This window comes from Phaenicophaeus curvirostris, chromosome 1, assembly GCF_032191515.1.
Source record: "Phaenicophaeus curvirostris isolate KB17595 chromosome 1, BPBGC_Pcur_1.0, whole genome shotgun sequence".
Taxonomy (NCBI): domain Eukaryota; kingdom Metazoa; phylum Chordata; class Aves; order Cuculiformes; family Cuculidae; genus Phaenicophaeus; species Phaenicophaeus curvirostris.
Window position 1 is genome coordinate 195,682,123 of NC_091392.1, and position 19,526 is coordinate 195,701,648.

A 19,526-nucleotide genomic window follows, 5' to 3' on the forward strand; every position below is an offset into this window, starting at 1 on the left:
GATGTATAATGATTAAAACAAGTTTTGGGCAGCAGCCCAGAATACTCATCCATGGTGTTCTTCTTTTCACATACTGAAATTTGCAGCTGTTTGCAAATAGAATTTGAGGAAGAAGCCTTGTAGACACTGGAGTGAAGACAAGGTGATACATCTTGTCAGATGTATAATCATCTCACAAAATATGTCTTTCAAGATGAAGACCTACTTGTATTTGTTTATTCCAAATCTACCCCTGCTATGCCTTGTCTATATCAAGGCATTTTTAATAAGAAGACGACTAGAAGCAAAGAAAATTCGTCATGTCCTTAGTCTGAAATAATACCAAATTATTGCCATCTTTGTAGAGTCTGTATTTCTGATTTTTGTGTGAAGCTTACTCTTCTGGCAGACTAATCAAAAGACTCCAACGGAACATCTGGGATCAGAGAAGACTCAACAAATCAAGTCCTTTCATCTAACATTTTGCCACTGCAGGATTACTAAGCTCCTGCACAGCAAATATGTTGTGCAATTGTGATCTGCTGTTTTCACTGAGGCCTCTGCCATGTGTTAGAAGGCTGTCCCATTATCTGATGGTTTTCAGTGTTATGGTAGATTTTTCCTTTTCTGCAAGATCTTGTTTATTTATAAATATTTCTACTTTTCATATTAATACCCTTTAGGCAAATTACTATGATTAAGTCATTATTTCACTTAACTGTTGGTCTGTCTCATAAAATAATCCCGCTTACCAGATAGTGGGAAATGCTCTTACACTCAGTTAGTGTTCAGTTATTTCCATATTTTTATGAAAATGATTGGAATAAAACCATGGAGACATCTTCTCCCAAATCTAGTTGTGGTGATGGGAGACATTGCTTCAAAAAATGGCTAAACCAGACATGAGCAAAGAGATACATGCTATGAAGCAGTCTAGTAAGGGGAGGCAAACAATGAGAAGCCTTATACAGAAATAACTACTTTTTAAGCATCTGTGGATTTTGTTAGGGGCATCGTTATTAGCTAACTCAAACCCTGAGTGTGAAATCCTTTCCTGCACAAGAAATCAAGATAAGGTTTCTGTGCTAATTCTCCTTCAGTGAAGTAGAACTACAAACAACATAGTCTTCTGTATTCTAGACTTGTACAGTGAGTTGAAATTCACCCTTAAAGCTGCCAAGTGCTGTTAATCAAATTAGCTGGTTTGGGTCTCAAGCTTTGATATAGTAATTGGCCAACAAAGACTGTTGAATTAAGTAAAGAATAATTCAGTTGTTAACAGGAATGTAAACCAAAATCAACTATGTTGAATTCATAGTTTATTGATCATTTAACATGAGCTAGTTTTTTGTGTAACTACAGATGGTTTCAGCTAGAGATGGCCATTAGCAGAGTTGCTTACTATAATCAACATTCATTTACTTTATTTTCTAAATATGCTGGAATTAATACTTGGAAAAACTAATACTCTAATTCCAGACAGCTCTTTGCAAACACTAATTTGGCTTTTACAGCTACTGCAGACAAACTCACAGAGACACTGATTTATATACAGCAGCAGATGACTTAATTACAAAAACTTCAGCAGTATTTAGTAAGCAGAGGGAGGAACCTAGCTGGCAGTGTGGTATTGTTGAGAGCATCCTTTCCAATTTGAGCAATTACAAGAATCTAGAGATTAAATGAAAAAGAAACAGTATTTTTTTCAGAAAGTACACCCTTCCATATGATCACAAGTTGGATGCTGTCAAAATTTTCCAAAGAACTCCACACAATGACCATCTTATGCACTAAGAGTCTGAATCAAACAAAATGAAAGCATGCCCATGTATGGAAATGGTAGAAACTAGACTTGTATGAAAATAAATTCTTCCTTTCATGGAATCAGAAACTTCAATGTCTTGTGACCTGGCAGCATAATTTCTAAGTTGTTGTTGACACAGATATTTTAAAGGCTGGTTTAGCTGAGACAGAGTAATCACTGGTAGTCAAGATCTTTGAGACGGGACCTGTGCTCATCTCTGCTTGTAGAAGCAGCTTGAAATGTGCTTCTGGACTACAGACAACACCACGGTGGAGTAGAGCAGCCAAGTCTCACAGCTGGAGTCATAGTAAATTGTATTCTTTCACTTGATGGATAGCAACTGTCCTGGGCAGGGGCTTGTAACAAGTGGAAGAATATACATGATCATAGGATCATAGGGTTGGAAGAGAACATGTGGGATACCTAGTCCAAAGCCCTCAAGACAGGATAAGCTTCAAGGTCAGACCAGGCTCCAAGTCCACTCTTGAAAATCTCCAAGGATCGAGAACACATAACCTCCCTGTGCAACACATTCCAGTATTTCACTGCCTTCCTGATGGAAAAGCTTTTCATTATGTCCAGACAGAGCCTTTTGTTGTTTCACTTTATGACTTGTTTCGCATCCTCATGCCATGCACCACTGAAGAGGCTGGCTTTGTCTTCTTGGGAAAATTCCTGTACATGCTGCATGTCATTTGTTTTATGTTCAGTGCAGTTCTTTACTCTTATTGCCTCGCTGAGCACATTCCTCTTGCAGAAGAAAGAGTCAAAGTTTGCAAACTGAACTTGTCAGCTGCTAGCAATGTAAACTTTATTTTAGCTGGAATCTGATAATGGCTTCCTGAAGTTCAAGATAACAGAGATGCTGACTCAACACATCAAAATTTACTACCCTTTTAATTTAGCAGTGATATAAATTGCAGAGGCCATGAGAGAGTGCTGGGGGACTGTGGAACTGGAAGAGTCAGAAGGAAACTACTGATTTGGAATTGCAATTGAGCGTTTCCCTGTTGACATTTTTCCTGCAAGACCTGCCTTTCCCACAAACTAGGGCCCTTTGATCTCTGAAGCCACAAATTCAGCCTTTAGTCAAACAACAGGGCAAGCAGCACAGCAGTAGCATATCTTCTTGCTGCAGATATTGACCTTTGCAGCCTAGTTGCTTAACAGCCACAACCTACAGTTTACAGTCTCTGGCTTTCATTCTGTCTATTACGTATTTTTCTGTACTGTTGCTCATTTTGCTTATTGACTCTATAGCATAATTATGCATTCAACACACAAATGCATGTTAGTTTTGCATTTGGCATGTGTATCCTTGCCATTTTTTGAGCTTTTCTAGTTTACCAGAGATGATTGGATTTGTAGTTTTTTTAAAGCAAAGTAGAATATATGTACCTACCTGCAAGATTTGCTAGCTTCAGCTGAACCTCGCTCTTATTTTTACTCTCAACATGAGCAGTTCTTGCTACTCCAGAGCTCAGTATGAGGCCTATGAAATAACGATAGCTTCCTTGCTAGATTTAAAAGTGATATTTAAAGAAGTGCTGTGTGTTCAGAAGTTAGTTTGTGATTTGGATCTTTTTTGCAGGTTTTTCACCTGATCTGAGAAAAGAAATCCTTTTTCTTACTGAACGTTTCACATTACTTGTCTTAGTTGGGGTTGTTTAGCCTGGAGAAGAGGAGGCTGAGGGGAGACCTCATTGGTCTCTATAACTACCTGAAAGGAGGTTGTAGAGAGGAGGGTGCTGGCCTCTTCTCCCAAGTGACAGGGGACAGGACAAGAGGGAATGGCCTCAAGCTTCACCAGGGGAGATTTAGGCTGGACATTAGGAAAAAAATCTTCACTCAAAGGGTCATTGGGCACTGGAACAGGCTGCCCAGGGAGGTGGTTGATTCACCTTCCCTGGAGGTGTTTAAGGCACAGGTGGACGAGGTGCTAAGGGGAATTGTTTAGTGTTTGATAGGAATAGTTGGACTGGATGATCCGGTGGGTCTCTTCCAACCTGGTTATTCTATGATTCTATGAATAATATTTGTGACTACTTAGGATCAGTTTTATCTCCCATCAGACTCAAATCTTAACTTTGATTAAACTTAGGCTAAGGTGGATATTTTCACCACTGAATAAATACCCGACTGTTATTAGAGAAGGAGTCTTAGCAGTATTTTGCATTCATAATATCTTAGTTCTGGCAGGAAAAGCTTCATGTAAAATAGGGTGGCTGATGGATGTGTTTTTATTTTGGTCAGGAAATGCCTCAAAGAGACATGAGTCTTATGGGATACTGATGATCTTAACAGCTTTGATCTCTCCCCGTTGCTCCTGAGTGAGATGCTCTGTAACAACTAAGAGTGAGATGAGACTGGTTTGGAGCAGCTTCTTCCACCTCCTCACAGCCGTGATACTGCATTCCGAGCATGCTGTACTTCAGATTTCACCATGTCAGGCTTATTTTTTTCTGGCTCCTGTTATTCTGTGGAGCATTTGTAAGACATGATACTATGACTTTGGCTTTGTGATTAAGTAATGTGTATAGCTGGGTTTTTAGGCCATGTCCCAAGACTCAGGAAACAGTAAACATTCAGGATAGATACTGAATTCCTTATGCTGCCTCTCTTGGAACTGATAATACCAGCAAAGAGTGAAAGTAAAAGAGGTACAGAAACAAAAAGAAGGGAACAAAAAAGGAGTGGCAAAGCAATGCTAAAGGGAACCTCCAGTTCAACCCAGACACCGAGGAAAATGTAAACTAGTATAGAAAGAAGTAGCTTTATTCTCCTTCCTTACTTTTGGAAAACCTAGTTCTAGCTGCTTTCTCACCACATTCCTTAAGAAGCATCTGGATTGCTGCACCCTGTTCCACTTTCCAAAAGGGAAGACAGCAGCATCTATAAAGTCTGTTTTCAAGCCCAAAAATCTGTTTTGACTGTGTGAATGGTATTTATTTAGCCTTTATATGCTGTTTTTCTCATCTTCCCAAGAATTATGTAGATGAAATAGCTCAGGGATACTTCTGCAACATATCAGCAAGCAATTTCAAATATCTATGTATAAAACAGATATGATCCAAGAGGGACAACAAAAATTCCTGTGTAGCAATGTCACTCCTTACACTGGCCTGCACAGCATACCAAGCTGATTCATAAAATAGAACAGAAGAGTTTGGGATGGAAGGGACATCCAAATTGGTGCAATACAGAACCTGGGAGAATTGCAAACACAGATGGGTATGCTGAGGCATCTGAAATTGCACCAAGTAGTTATTTTAATTCCAGTTGTAGTTCTTGTAACTCCACTGGCTCCGTCTATGGACAGTTAGCTCACATCTGTCTGCATGGGGCAACCTTCAGTTGCCTGAAAACAGGCTCTGCAGTATCACTTTAGGTGCTGTGGAAAGTCTTATCCGTCATGTAGCTGCTGCACCAGAAGAGGGCAGCCCTCATATAAATGCTGCCCTGCACAGGTTTGTTCTCTATAGCAGTCTGGAATACTCCATGAGCTACCAAATGGCACTGTGTATTTTTCTCTTAGGAACTGAACACTCTACAGAATAATTGAAGTGCTTAAAGTGAGCTTCCTAGTGTACTTTAGATATCCCACGGGTGAGGGAGTTGATTCTTCCCCTCTATTCCTGCCTTGTGAGACCTCTCCTGGAGTATTCTGGAATCTGCAACATAAGAAGAATATGGAACTGTTGGAACAGGTCCAGAGGAGGGCTGCAAAAATGATCAGATGCCTGGAGCACCTCTGCTCTGAGGACAGGCTGAAAGAATTGGGGTTGTTCAGCCTGGAGAAAAGAAGGCTCCAGAGGCCCTCCAGTGCCGGCAGGGGTTATACAAGAAAGCTGGGGAGGGAATTCTTACAAGGGCATATAGTGATAGGACAAAGAACAGTGGCTTTAAATTGGAAGAGAGGCAATTCAGATTAGGCATTAGGAAGAAATTCTTCACAATAAAGAAGAAATTCTTCACCGCAGACACTGACACAGGTTGTCCAGGAAAGTTGTGGATGCCCTCAACCTGGAATTGCCCAAGACTAGGTTAGATGGAGCCTTGAGCAGCCTGGTCTGGTGGGAGGTGTCCCTGCCTATGGCAGGGGATTGGAACTAGATGGTCTTTAAGGTCCCTCAAAACACAAACCATTCTATGATTCTATGATGTTATGTAGTAGAAGCTACTTGGTGCTGCTACTGTTCATCCTCAGCATTGCTGATACTCTTATCAGCTTAAGAAGGGGTAGGTATAGCAATACATTTCATACTTTCTCACTGTTGCTATTCTTACCTTCTTTCTTCACTGATTTTATCATCATATGAGGTCTAATTTAGGAATACACTTTACTGTGTATTATGTTCCTGTCCTACACGTGTGGTGCTATATAAATGCTAATAATACATCAATATGCTCATTCTTTATAAGTTCTGTAGGTGGAATTCCATCTGGTTTGTATATGTCAAGTGAGATGTTGATTTGAAAAGTCCTTGCTGTTAAGAATTGGTGATGGCTTATGTTTGGAAATGACAGGATGAAAGATCACAGAACTGGACATGCTTATCATCTGAACAAAGACACCCAGATGTATGCTTAAGATAGTGGCTGTGACTGGTGCAGAATACTGAAGTGATGTAATTCTCTTCTAATATATGAAACGCCTTAGTGAAATAATTAGGACATTAACCAGTCTTTTCAGCTGTTTTTGAATATTTACAGCTCTATCATTTCTATTTGAGAAAGTTTTGACACTTGGAGCAGTGCCATTTCTTTCACAAGATGCAGGATACCTACTTTGGACTCTTTTGGCAGCACGTCCAGGCTCCCCAGAAAAGCTTTCCTGTCTTCAGCCATGTAAGGTCCTTAGACAGGCAGATCCTCAGTTCCAGAAAAGTAGGTCTTGGCTTCAATGTAGCCATGTAGGAACTCACCAGCTGGGAGTAGCTACATTTGTACAAAATATAATGATTCTATGAAAATATCTTGACTCTTCCCTGGGCTGAAGTTGTGTTCTTTCCCATGAGACACTGGTGGATTTTGCTGAATTAGACGAGGAAAACTTGATTCTAAGAACTTTGTGATCCAAACTGTAAAAAAGCTAGAGAATATAGGAAATAATTTTGCAGTTTTTCCCAGTTGCAAATTGGATGACGTCAGCTAGTGTCCCTATTGGCTAATCTAAATTGTGTTCTGAGCTGCTCCAGTATTCATCACTTGCCAAGGATTAATGCAACCACAGATTACAAAGGGAGCAATTCAGTCCTTTCTTGGTGAAGAGAAAACAAGTCTTCCCTTCCTTCATTTCCATAGCCATTTCCACTGGAACAAATAAATACTAATTGTGGTTAAGCCTAAAAGAACAACTTTCAAACCCAAGAAGTCCTGATAATTAATAGAAAGTAGCCTTTAAAATAGTACTTAGTGCACAATCCAGATGCATATTTGTTACAAGATGCACATACAGCTACACACAAACTGTCTTGTGGGGTGAGACTAAGAAAAGGAATTGTTTTATTGCACTCAAAAAATTGTATCGTCAGCCAGTGATTAAGGCTGTTTAGGCAGGAGGAGAGCTGAGAATCACAGCAGCTGGGGGTAGCCCTGGGACTGAGGGTGGGAGGAGGAGGAGGAGAAGGAGGAGGAGGAAGGCGGCTGCTTGTCTGCCCTCTCGCAGCCAGCAAAGCTGCTGGGCAGCAGTGCCCCTATGGCCAGGAGCAAGCCTCTGCGCACATGGCTGGGCTGCACCGGGCTGCTGGCTTCTTTCTTGCTGGGCTTTTTTGCAGGTGAGTACAGAGCCACCTGGGCTCAGCCTGCAGCTGAGCATCCTTCTAGGCAACTCCTGTTGTGATGAAGCCCCTATCAGGAAGCTTTTATTGCTTTTTAGGGACGTTATAAAATTCTCATCCCACTGTTTTTCTAAGAGGTTGATCTTTCTAGCACTTTGGGTTTTGAGGAGTCAGAATTAGTGTGGCTGTGGGCTTCAGCTCAGAACAAGCCCTGCTGAACTAGCAACTTGCTATAGCAGGCACACAAACATTCCAAGAGGAGAGGTTAATAGGAAAGTTTGCGTCTGCACAAGTAGCATTTTTTTAAATTTTTATTTCCTGATTTTTAATGACGATCTGTTAAATGCTCCGATTCAGTTGCTGTTTTAGAAATTAAGGCAGTATGTAGAGCAGGAGGAGCTTTGTCTGACAGCCAGGAGTGGAGTTGTGGAGTTTTCCATCACGTGCAATGAACTCCACTAGAACATTATTTTCTGCGGTTGTTTTGTGACATTTGATTTTAAGTCTAAAATTGCATGCCTGCATCTATCCTTTTGCAATTTGAGTTGTAGCACACATTTAATGCTAAAGCATGAAAAAAAAAATCCATGAGGGTTATTAAATATAAAAAACATAAGCTTGATTTAGGAGATCCCTGAGCTGCAAGTTTCTGGTGCTTATGCTCTTCTTGCACATTTCCCTGGACATAATCTTATGGCCATACTCCAAACCAGGATACTGGACAAGAGGGACCTTTGGTCTGATCCAGTACCACTGTTCAGAATATTACTACAATTGCATTTAAGTTTTAGCAGATTACATATATTGTCTTTAGCAGCATATACACTTGGCTTTATTATAATTTTACGAGTTTGGGATTTTGTAGCTATAAAAGCAAAAGGATTTGGGTTTTCATAAAGACAAATTAATATTAATATATATTCTCTCCTTTCAGGTTTATGGCAACTGAAAAATCTTTAACTTTTTAAAACTGACTAGAGTCACAATTACCTTCATTCTTTTAATAATTAAATAGACTAACTCCACCATTCCCCAAATCTGTAACTATTATAACAGTGGCAGGGTATCTATTGAGTCCTAGACCTTCACTTTCAATATGCTTATGCGCATATTTATATATATATATAAATTAAATAAGGAAATTTCATCATGAGTATCAGGACTTCAGTCCTCTCACTGCAAACAGTTAACTAGAAATTTAAAGTATAGTTGAAAATCAATGAGAGATAAATCTGCCTTAAAGGAAGGATTGTATTTACCAGAGGTTTAGGGTGTGCCCTTTTAATTATGCAATTTTGGCAGTTCAGTCAATAAAGTATATTTTGCTTTTCTGTTTCACTGCTGTGTTTGAGCCAGCAGTCACTGACAGAGGGTGCTCTAAGTCCTGTTAATCCTCGTGGTTTTAATGAAGCTGTTCAGTGCTTTAGGTTGCACATGGGCTCAAATATGCGAGGACTGGGATTCTTCCTAAGTAGGAATCTTTTCAAATGTCTTTCAGGACGGTTTACAAAACCGACCCAAAAAAACCCTAACTCTTCAGATGCCTATCAAAATGTGAGAGAGAAACTTGTGGCTGAAATGAAGGCAGAAAACATCAAGCAATTCCTTCGGTAAGCCCTGCGTCTTGTTTTTTGAATAAATTTATCAGTCACAAAAGCCAGAAAGTGATAAGATCAGCTCCAAGTAACAGCCTCTGAAAGCAGAGCTGTTAAGATGCTTTGGAAGTATTTGACTCACAACCCTTCTGTTCCCCCATCCCCTCTATTTTTGAAGTTACCTTTTTGAAGTGTTTTTACTGTTAAGTGTTCTTCCCTCAAGCAGCGTTTCTGCCAAGTGCTTATCATGCTTTTTTTTATTATGGTTTTCTATAGTCTTGATTTAATGTGGTGTAAGTGTCTGTTTTTTCCTCACAAGTCTCTGAAACTCTAACATCAGATAATTTTGCTTTATCTCAGACTGAGATGATTTTAGTGTATTTAGGATACCCTGATTGTTATTAATTACATTTGATTGATAATCCATCTAGTTCATCCTTAAACTTTCAGTTTGAGCAGCTAGTCTAAATAGAAAATTAATGTATGAAAAATCTTACAAATATTGCATGGCACTGAGTTGCCTGTGATGTTCCAAGTGCCATTTAGTGTGGACATGTCGGATAATGTGTTGTTAACTTGAGATCCCATTATACCTTGTCTTCCCTTTCAGAAGATGAAGGGCTGTTCCCATGCATGTATGGGTGGTTGAATCTTACGTGTTGTAGTTATTATTAAATATACTTTTTTATATCCTAGTGCATTAACATGTTATTTTCAAAACATCTAAAATGCTAGGAATATAGAAATACCTTCTAGTTTTGTTGTGTATTCCACTGGAAATTGAAAAAACCCCATTCTTCTGCATATTTATATCTTCTACAGAGGAACAAATATATTAATACAGAAAGCAAACAAATATAACCTCTGGTTAGTAACATCTCGGTATACAGCATGTAAGTCATCAGCTGCATAACAGTCAAAGGATTGTTGACAAATTGGATTTCTGTACATTTATTGTACAAGTAGAAGTTTTCATTTCTAACATAAATTAGCTTTTTAGGGCTATAGGCCTATCTTGGTTGTTGCTCTCAGTAGATTGGAGAGTTCCTGAAGATTATGTTTGAGTGAAAGTCTAGACAACATTGAGATTGATAACAGAATGAAATAGCTCTGCAGTTATGCTAAATTTTCTTGTCCATAGGGTGTTAATAATGTGTGGTTTGTCTGCTTGCTTAGATAATGAGCAAAATGCTTTGTGCTGTTTTTTCCCCCTCTAAAATCAAATAAAACCGGGAACTGAAGAAAAAATATATTAATACACTATCCAAAAAGTTTTTTAAAAGCATAAAATATGTGAACTTGAGACATTTGGTCCATATTCCTAGTTTTTTAAACTACTAAGTCTGTTTTTATCAAGTGGAGAACACAAACTGTGAGTCTCAGAAAATGACGATAGCATTGAATCATGGCTCTGGAAAGCACATAACTGTTTAAAAGTCTAAAATTGAAAAATGACATCATGTTCAGTGTATTTTTCCTGGTGGTATATATAGTAGTTAAACTAGAGTGCTTCAGGAATCAAAAGGTACTTAAATTTAGAGAATGGAAGTACAAGAAGAAAATAGGCAACAAGCTTTGACAAAGGTTGTTTCTGGACCTTGGCGCATACCTGCACAGTGAGGCAAGACAAAAGCAGAAAGCAGGAGGTTGTGGTCTACATAAAGACTCTAGATGCGTTCAAATCCAGGGGGCCAGATGATTTTTCCATGAAAGACCTGAATGTTATGATTGCAGGACTGCTGTCTGTGAGAAGTTCTAGTGATTGAAGGAGGTCCCTGGTTGCTGAATGAGGCTGATGTTGTGACCATTTTTAAGTAAGGCAAGAAAGACAACTTGGGGGCACTGTGGGCTGGTCAGCTTTACTTCAGTCTCTGGAAAGGTGACCAAACATCCTTTTGGAATGTCTTCCCAAACACATGAAGGACACAAAGGTAATTAGGAATAGTCAACATAGTTTTTATTACTGGTAAATAATAATGAAAAAAAACCCAGCTCTGATCAGAGCGATTGTCTTTTTCTAAAGAAATGACTGGCTATGTGTATCGCTGGAGATGTTAGAGTGGCTATAATATCCTTAACTTTAACAAGACTTTGGACATCATGTCCTGCAGCATTGTCATTTGGAAGATAAGGAAGTGCATACTGAAGAACGAGCTGTTACATGGGTCGAAAAAGGCTAAACTGACAGGTTGAACTGGTGCTAATAATGGTATTTAGTACCACTAATTAATGGTAATTAATGATATCTGTCATCCCTGGGACTGCCATTAACAGGTAGCCTGTTGGGAATTGAAAGTTGATGCTTAGTACCTGGCTGACTCATCAGCATTTGCCGTAACTCATTTGTTCAGTGGGACAAAAAAATGCTATACACATTTGTGTAGGGTAGCCCAGAGGGGCTGGATATTGTTTCTGACTATGTATCAACACTATATGTTATAGCTGATCTGGATGTATATGTTAAGAAGGGCCTTATTATTCAGTCTTTTCATTAAGAAGAAATCTGTGCAGATATTTTTACATTATAATTTTCAAGTTGACCTGATTAGTACACGTCATGCCAAAGCCATCATAAGATACCAAAATTATTCAGGGGGCTCCTTTCTGAATGTGTAGCTTTTCTGGATCTATGCTCCTTGCATACTATTCCTATTCTCTTGCTGAATGTCTTTGACACTGATTTTCATTGCTTCTGTGTTGATATGGCTATTCCTGTTATGTAAAGAGAAAGGTTCAGCAGAATTATGTTAAAGCTTAAGGAAAGATCCTCTGCTCTGACAACGTTTTGTGCTTATGTTGATACAGATGTATAAATAATCATGTTATACAGCTCAGAATTTAACTGTAAAACCTTACTTTCTATGCATGTGGCTGGAATATAAGCATTATACACGCTGCTCCAAGTTCACTATTTTGCCTCTCTGCATTTGCTGCTTACTAGCAATTTTCTGTTTTATTCTAGCTCGTTTACCAAATTGCCTCACCTCGCAGGAACTGAACAGAATCTTCTTCTTGCCAAACAAATTCAGGGCCAGTGGAAGGAATTTGGACTGGATTCAGCAGAACTCGTTCGTTATGATGTGCTTCTTTCGTACCCAGATGAAAAGCAGCCAAACTACATCTCACTAATTGATGATCAAGGGAACGAGGTGATCTTTTTAATGATGAAGCTATATTTACATAAGACTTCTGTAAAGAAACAGTGTCTTCCTCTGTTTTCCCACCCATTCATCCCAGCACGTGCTTTATAATATGATAAAAAATCCAATGCAATGGGAACTCGTATTTAGAAATATTTTTCCAGACTGAGCAGCAGAGCAGCAGAGCTGATGAAATCTCTGTGCCTCGTACAGTGGAGAAAGGATGTGCAGAGAGGCTGCAGTTAACACCAATAGGCCATGAGGTATAAGAATGGCCATACGAGTTCAGATTAAGGATACGTCTAGGCCAGCGTTTCTATAAATAACCTGAAGTGGACACACAGGGAAGTTTAAGAATAAAGAAATATATTTAAGGGATGCAATACTTCCAGTGTCTAGCTGTTCTCAGCTCAAGGGTTCTCTGAGCATGGTGCAATTCGTCTCTTTAGGAATCCTCATTAGCCCTCTTTTCTAAGTATTTATCAAGTTAGTGACCCTCATTAAATCTCTCTTCCAAGTACCTATTCAATCTCTACTAGAATATCTGTACAATTTTTGATTCCAGAAACACTGAGTTAAGGAATGCCACAAAGAAAGTATATGTTGATGAAGTACTACCTTCCTTTATTTGCTCTGAACCTGATCCTACTGCCTTTTTGTGGTGTCTCCTAGGTTACTGTTGGAAGTAATAATGAACAATCTCCATTTTGTGCACACAGGAGTGTAAAGAAATAGATGTAAAATCTGACAGGGAGCCTAAGCAAGGAGAAGAGTTGGGACAGCTAGAGGAACATCATGGTGCATAGGTAGGGATGAAGAACCCTGGTGGAAACTAAGGACTGGCTGGAGAGCTGCCTGGAGGAGAAAGACCTGGGGGTGTTGGTTGACAGCAACTGAACATGAGCCAGCAGTGTGCCCAGGTGGCCAAGAAGGCCAATGGCATCTTGGCTTGTATCAGAAACGGCATGACCAGCAGGTCCAGGGAGGTTATTCTCCCCCTGTACTCGGCACTGGTGAGACCGCTCCTTGAATCCTGTGTTCAGTCCTGTGCCCCTCACCACAAGAAGGATGTTGAGGCTCTGGAGCGAGTCCAGAGAAGAGCAACAAAGCTGGTGAAGGGGCTGGAGAACAGGCCTTATGAGGAGCGGCTGAGAGAGCTGGGGTTGTTTAGCCTGGAGAAGAGGAGGCTGAGGGGAGACCTCATTGCTCTCTATAACTACCTGAAAGGAGGTTGTGGAGAGGAGGGTGCTGGCCTCCTCTTCTCCCAAGTGACAGGGGACAGGACAAGAGGGAATGGCCTCCGGCTCTGCCAGGGGAGGTTCAGCCTGAACATTAGGAAAAAATTTTTCACTCAAAGGGTCATTGGGCACTGGAACAGGCTGCCCAGGGAGGTGGTTGAGTCACCTTCCCTGGAGGTGTTTAAGGCATGGGTGGACAAGGTGCTGAGGGGCATGGTTTAGTGGTTGATAGGAATGGTTGGACTCAATGATCCGGTGGGTCTCTTCCAACCTGGTTATTCTATGATTCTATGATTCTATGACTGTGTTCTCATGGATGACACAAGCTTAAAGGTGAAAGAATGGAGAAATTCTTCTACAAATCATATAACAATCTCTCAGCTATAACCTCATAAGGTGACAAAGAGTGGATATGAACCCTGAGGCAACATGAATATTACAACAGATAGTGCTAAAAAGCAGCATGCTTAACTAGCAATGAGGTGAAGAGTAACAATACAGGTGGGTTTAATCACAAAGTACAAAATACAGGTGGAAGTAATCACATCGTACTAGGTGTCATTTATTGTCACCATCTCTTGGCAGTTTTGAGCTACTTCTTTGCGTAGGTTCAGGCAAGTGACTGATGAGCATCTTCTAAAAAGCGACCTATCTGTATTCATATCTACACTCTGTTATAAAAATCTAGATATATATCCCTAGCTGATTTTTTGTTTGAATTTATACATGCTAGTTGGGATTGTATTTTTTTGCTAAGAATTTATGGAAACTAGCATATCATTTGTAATAACCAAGCTTAGTGTACGGACTTGTGCCTGGAGGTAGAATGTTTGACCAAAGATGTCTGTTATTTATTTCTAGATTTTCAATACATCACTGTTTGAACCACCTCCACAGGGGTACGAAAACATTACTAATATACTGCCACCATATAATGCTTTTTCAGCACAAGGAGTGCCAGAGGTAAGAAAGGAATTATGTAAGAGCATTATTATCTGAAGTCATATTTTGCAATACATTTGCTGGGGTAGAATGCTCTAACTTCTCAAAATATTTCTTATTGTAGTTTTAATTAACCATTAGTAGAAGACAACACAAGGACAGCTAGGCCATGTATCATTTGAAAGTTAGAAGTCTCAAAGTGCTGGAAATCTGAATCGCATAATAAATGAAAGGCTTTTACCTTTATGGAACATTTTGGATCCATCTCAGGTTACTCCACATTACTCAATCAAATGGAGAGGACTTGCTGAAGTCTTAAGGTGAAACAGCAATATATAAATCAATTTGGGAGACATTTTGGATTAAGTGAATGTCTTCAAAGGCTAAAATAGTCCCTCACTTTATGTGATAATTCATTATGGAAGAACAAGTCAGGTACTATGCTGCATTGCACAGATGGATTAGATAAGTGATAGTAGTGAGTGCTGTGTATACAAGGAGTACAGCTGGTTTTTTTTTGATGGCCATAGAAATTTGCCAGTTTAGCCAAGTGCATTGGTTTCATTTCCAACCACAGTTTATAGGATTTCTGTTAAATGCAGGATAATATAGAAAGGCCAGCAGTTTGAGCCAAGGCCTTCTATAGAATATTATAGAAAACTTGTGGCTTCATGGGCACCGGTTCTAATTTGTAGAAATGCAACTGTATCTTACATAATGAATGAAACTGTGTATTTCTGGAAACTGGTATTTTGTTTGTTGAATGACCAGTTGCCATGAAATCTCTTTTCTTTTCTGTGCAGGCAGATCTGGTATACGTGAATTATGGTCGCACTGAAGATTTTTTTAAGCTGGAGCGTGAAATGGGAATTAATTGTACAGGGAAGATTGTCATTGCCAGATATGGAAAGATCTTTAGAGGAAACAAAGTAAGGGTTGTGCTTTATTGCTTCCTCTGCAGGTCAGACGCTGCTCATGGTTGAGCCAGCAGGAGTTATGTGGGCTGTTAAGTTGGAACATGTGTGCAGAAGGACACCTGCAATGTGTCCATTGTGACTGCATTCTAAGAATAACTTCCAAAACAATAAAAACAGATGAATGCATTAATCTGCTGAGAGTGAGATGGCTGCAAATCCTTAGGCAGTTCTTGCACGGGATTAGTTTAGGGAACTCAGAATTTTGTTGAGCCAAGGCTTTTAATACTTCTCATCCATAAACTGCAGTATTTTGAAGAAGTAAATATTTGACAAGGAGTCTGATGCACAGAGATTGAATAATTAACTCTTCTTACTTTGGACAACTTGCCCACTATGACCAGTTTTGTCCAAGTGGTCGGTTTTTGTGCCTCACTTTTATGTCTTGTGCTTTATTTCATAGCCTTGAGCTATGACTAAAGGTGTGACACTAATAATGAACATACCGTGTTTCACTGTGTTTTGTTCTGCTGAGTCTGTGGTCATTTTCACTCTTTCTTATACAGAACTTCAAAAGCAATGTCCCCATGGAAATAAATTGCAACATTCAGACTTATTATTGTGATGGGGGAAAAAAAACAACCTTTATATCAAATAATTTCACAGGTTAGAAATGCCATGTTAGCAGGAGCCCAAGGGATCATACTTTATTCAGACCCTGCTGACTACTGTGCACCAGGAGTAGATGTTTATCCAGATGGCTGGAACCTTCCAAGCAGAGGAGCCCAGCGTGGAAATGTGTTAAACCTGAATGGAGCTGGGGACCCTCTAACACCAGGTTATCCTGCAAAAGGTGAGTGGAAGATCTGTACCCTGGGCCAACAAGTATTTCATAAACTGGCACTGTAACTTATTGTGGCACTAGGAATTAATCTATTTTCAGTGCAAATACAAAGGGAAAAGTGGCTTAAAATTATTTTTAGCAGTAATTGATTTTCCTATTGCAGACTAAACTCTGTCATTTCAACTAGTTGCTGTTGAGTTAGGCAGGGAAAGTAAGTTTTGAGAAAAATCTTGTTGTACGGTCTCAGCTTTGTAAGTCTTAGAAAAGCAGGACGTGTAGGTTTACAGACTGTGAGTAAGTAGAAAATTACTGAGAATTGACAGCTATTTTTAAATATCTCTGTTTCTCAAGAGGACCAGTTTAAACTAGATTATAGTCTACCATCAAGGAGGAGTAATGGGTTTGCTTGGAAATATGTTTCTTTGCTAATCCTAAATTCCAAGCAGAAAAGAACAGTTTAAAATCCCTTATATAGGGAGTAAAATTTCTGTATTGGAAATAAAAATAGCCTGGAGTTTTTTGAAACTTGGTACCAAATGCTTGCCTTGTCCTTATGCTCACTCTGAACTAAGGTGCCTACCAGTCTTGTCTGCCAAAGAGATGGGAACACAGAGGTGCTTCTGAAAAGCTCACTGGCTTATGTGAGCTTATTTCTAGAGGCACAAGACAACACCATACTGAAAAAAAACCCAGGATAGATTGCGTTCACCTGGCCCAGCAGATTCAGAGAGATGTTGATTATTTTCAGCATAGCATAATGCACCTCTGGATGTCTTCTGCAGCTTGTCAACAGGCTGCATAGGGGCTCTTTTCACCTCATGCACCAGCCTGGTTATCCCACAGTCACCTTTGAGGAGATGTAATAATATGGATGGACAGCACATATAACCTTGCATCAAATGTGGAGTCTTCTACACATTTGTGCAGATGCACTATTGGGTTTCTGGTTCTATCATTACATTTTGGTTTCCTGGAAGTGAAATCTAAGAAATTATGTAAGAATTAAAAAGTTGATGCATGCTCATGGCTACTCTGTTTAAAAGTATTTCCAGTTTGGTGAAAGTCATGAAGAACACTATAAACTTGACATTTTGTTCTGGTTTCTCAGAGTACACTTTCAGGTATAAAGTTAATGAAGGTGTAGGGATTCCCAAAATCCCAGTTCATCCCATTGGATATCATGATGCAGAAGTATTATTACGGTGAGTATACATCAGTCCTCCTCACCAGAAGTCAGCATTGGCAGATGTACAGCAGAAGTTTTTATTCTAAGAAGGTAAAAATCTATGCTGTTACTTGTATTTATGGCTCTTTTGTATTACTGTGTATTTCATGAAATATGGACTATTTAAAAAAATTAGTTTCTGGCATAATGTTTTTAAGACTTTTGTAGGCCCACCTTGCCTTAAGTGCAGTAATTATTAAGCCACTTTAAGGTTTTAGCCTACTGTAGAACTACATATGTCTTGGTTTTCACTTAACAGTGCAATGGGAGGACCTGCAGCTCCAGACAGCAGCTGGAAGGGAAGTCTCAATGTGTCTTATAACATAGGACCAGGATTTGCAGACAACTCATCTACAAGGTCTGTTTTAACACTTGCCTATTTATAAAATATTGCCAAAAACAAAGCCTCAAGAAGGAAAAGACTGTGAAACAATGTATCTAGAGATATTCTGGAGAAATTTACTTCCTTCGGAATGGGCAACCCTTGGTGGTAATTATTAGAATATGAAAATAAATTATAAAATGTATGATTTTTCTTAGTGTCCCCAACACTAATGCATAGACAGATTTAGATGCTACAAGTCCAGTTCTCTTGCTCCAATTTTAATCCCTGCTTTAAGGTTCGGACATTGTTTCACTGGTTGTTTTACAAATAGCTATATACTGGTAAGTAGACATATGTTAGTATTGTTGAATTAACCCTAAACTTCCTCCTCACTTCAGATTTGGTCCTTCTTTTCTGTTTCTGATGACTGAGGGAAAAATAGGACAGTCAAATGGGGAAGGGCTGACATTTCAGTAGTTCTACATGTTTGCCTTTTCCACTGGAAGCCTCTCAGGTTTTCTGTGAACTTATTGCTGTGAAGTGTGGCAATGGTTTGGGAGTCCACCAACTGTTCCCCGAAGCTGGTAGACCCCATGGTTGAAAGCCCTGAACAAAACAAAATGGAAGAACCCAAACTATACGTATCTTACTAATTGTTTTGGGAAGAACTGGCCTCTGACCAGTTGAATTAGCAATAGTATGTTTGCTGTCTGCATTTTTTTCGTTTCTAACAGAGAAATTAAATTGTCTAGGTCTCCAAAACTAATAGAATCAATCTCTAACAGATCAAGACACGTAACAGTTGCATTTGGTGATCAGGGATTTGACTGGCTGTCAGGGACTGTCATAGCACTCTACCTTATTTGTAACTGATAAGCTGCAAAAAATAAAGCTGAAGATCACTTCTCTATCACTTTTTCACATAAAAATACTTCCATTTTACCTGAGATATTATTCTGTGAGGACCGGTAGGGGACTGCAATGAACAGTGTGTAAAAACAGTGTATTGTTATCACTGTTCCACCTCCTGCAAAACATGAGTATGTCTGACTATATAATTTTATAAAGACTTCATTAATCATTTTTCTTTTCTGCTCTGCTTTAGCACTAGCTAAAACATGACTAAAGCAGAAATAATTAAATAAGAAAGAATATTTAACATAATTAAGGTGCTGCTTGGAATGTCTTGAGAGCAACAATGAGAAAAGCAATACGATTCATCCACAAAACAAACACACAGGAAATACTTTGGAATGCACTTTTTAACATCTTCTTACTTGATAGGGTAACAGGTTTTGTAAATATTGGCTAATCCTACATATACTTCTTTCTCACAGCAACTCCATACCAAAATGAAACTTTTGAGTCTAGGTAGAAAGTCACTTACACTTGGAAAGTGTGTAAGTATATGCGTGTTCAAGGCACTGGTGTCAGTTATTTTCTGGGCAAAGATCCAGTAGCTGTCCTGAAGTAGTTTTTGATTTTGACAGCTATGCAGATATGAACACATAACTTCAAATGTAAAACTCTTGGATTTTGCCAGATAGAAAAATGCATTGGTTGGTGCTTTACTTCTTCTACAGGTTAAGAAGGGCTGAATACCACATTATTTTTAGCTCTCCTAATACTCGAATTTCCTTCCTTTTCATAAAATTTCACAAATAAGTATTATTGATGGAGAAGGATGGAGGACTGACTAATCTTGATCACTTAGAACTTCTGTCAGATTTCAGAGTTCTC

The 19,526-nt window shown here is 39.2% G+C and overlaps 1 protein-coding gene across 3 annotated transcripts in view; it reads left to right on the top strand.

The window, feature by feature from the left end:
• The first annotated feature begins 7,426 nt into the window (after positions 1 to 7,426).
• Positions 7,427 to 19,526, top strand: part of LOC138735363 (N-acetylated-alpha-linked acidic dipeptidase 2-like) — a 32,991-nt gene continuing 20,891 nt past the window's right edge. Inside the window, exons 1-8 of one of the 3 annotated variants that reach the window (XM_069883318.1) lie at positions 7,427 to 7,560; positions 9,062 to 9,173; positions 12,121 to 12,307; positions 14,398 to 14,499; positions 15,282 to 15,407; positions 16,059 to 16,245; positions 17,345 to 17,438; positions 17,721 to 17,819. In XM_069883318.1, coding sequence (XP_069739419.1) covers positions 7,482 to 7,560; positions 9,062 to 9,173; positions 12,121 to 12,307; positions 14,398 to 14,499; positions 15,282 to 15,407; positions 16,059 to 16,245; positions 17,345 to 17,438; positions 17,721 to 17,819 — 986 coding nt within the window. In that variant the 5' untranslated portion in view covers positions 7,427 to 7,481. Of the gene's footprint in view, positions 7,561 to 9,061; positions 9,174 to 12,120; positions 12,308 to 14,397; positions 14,500 to 15,281; positions 15,408 to 16,058; positions 16,246 to 17,344; positions 17,439 to 17,720; positions 17,820 to 19,526 lie in introns of those variants that run through there. The other 2 variants (XM_069883319.1, XM_069883320.1) reach the window with 2 other exon arrangements.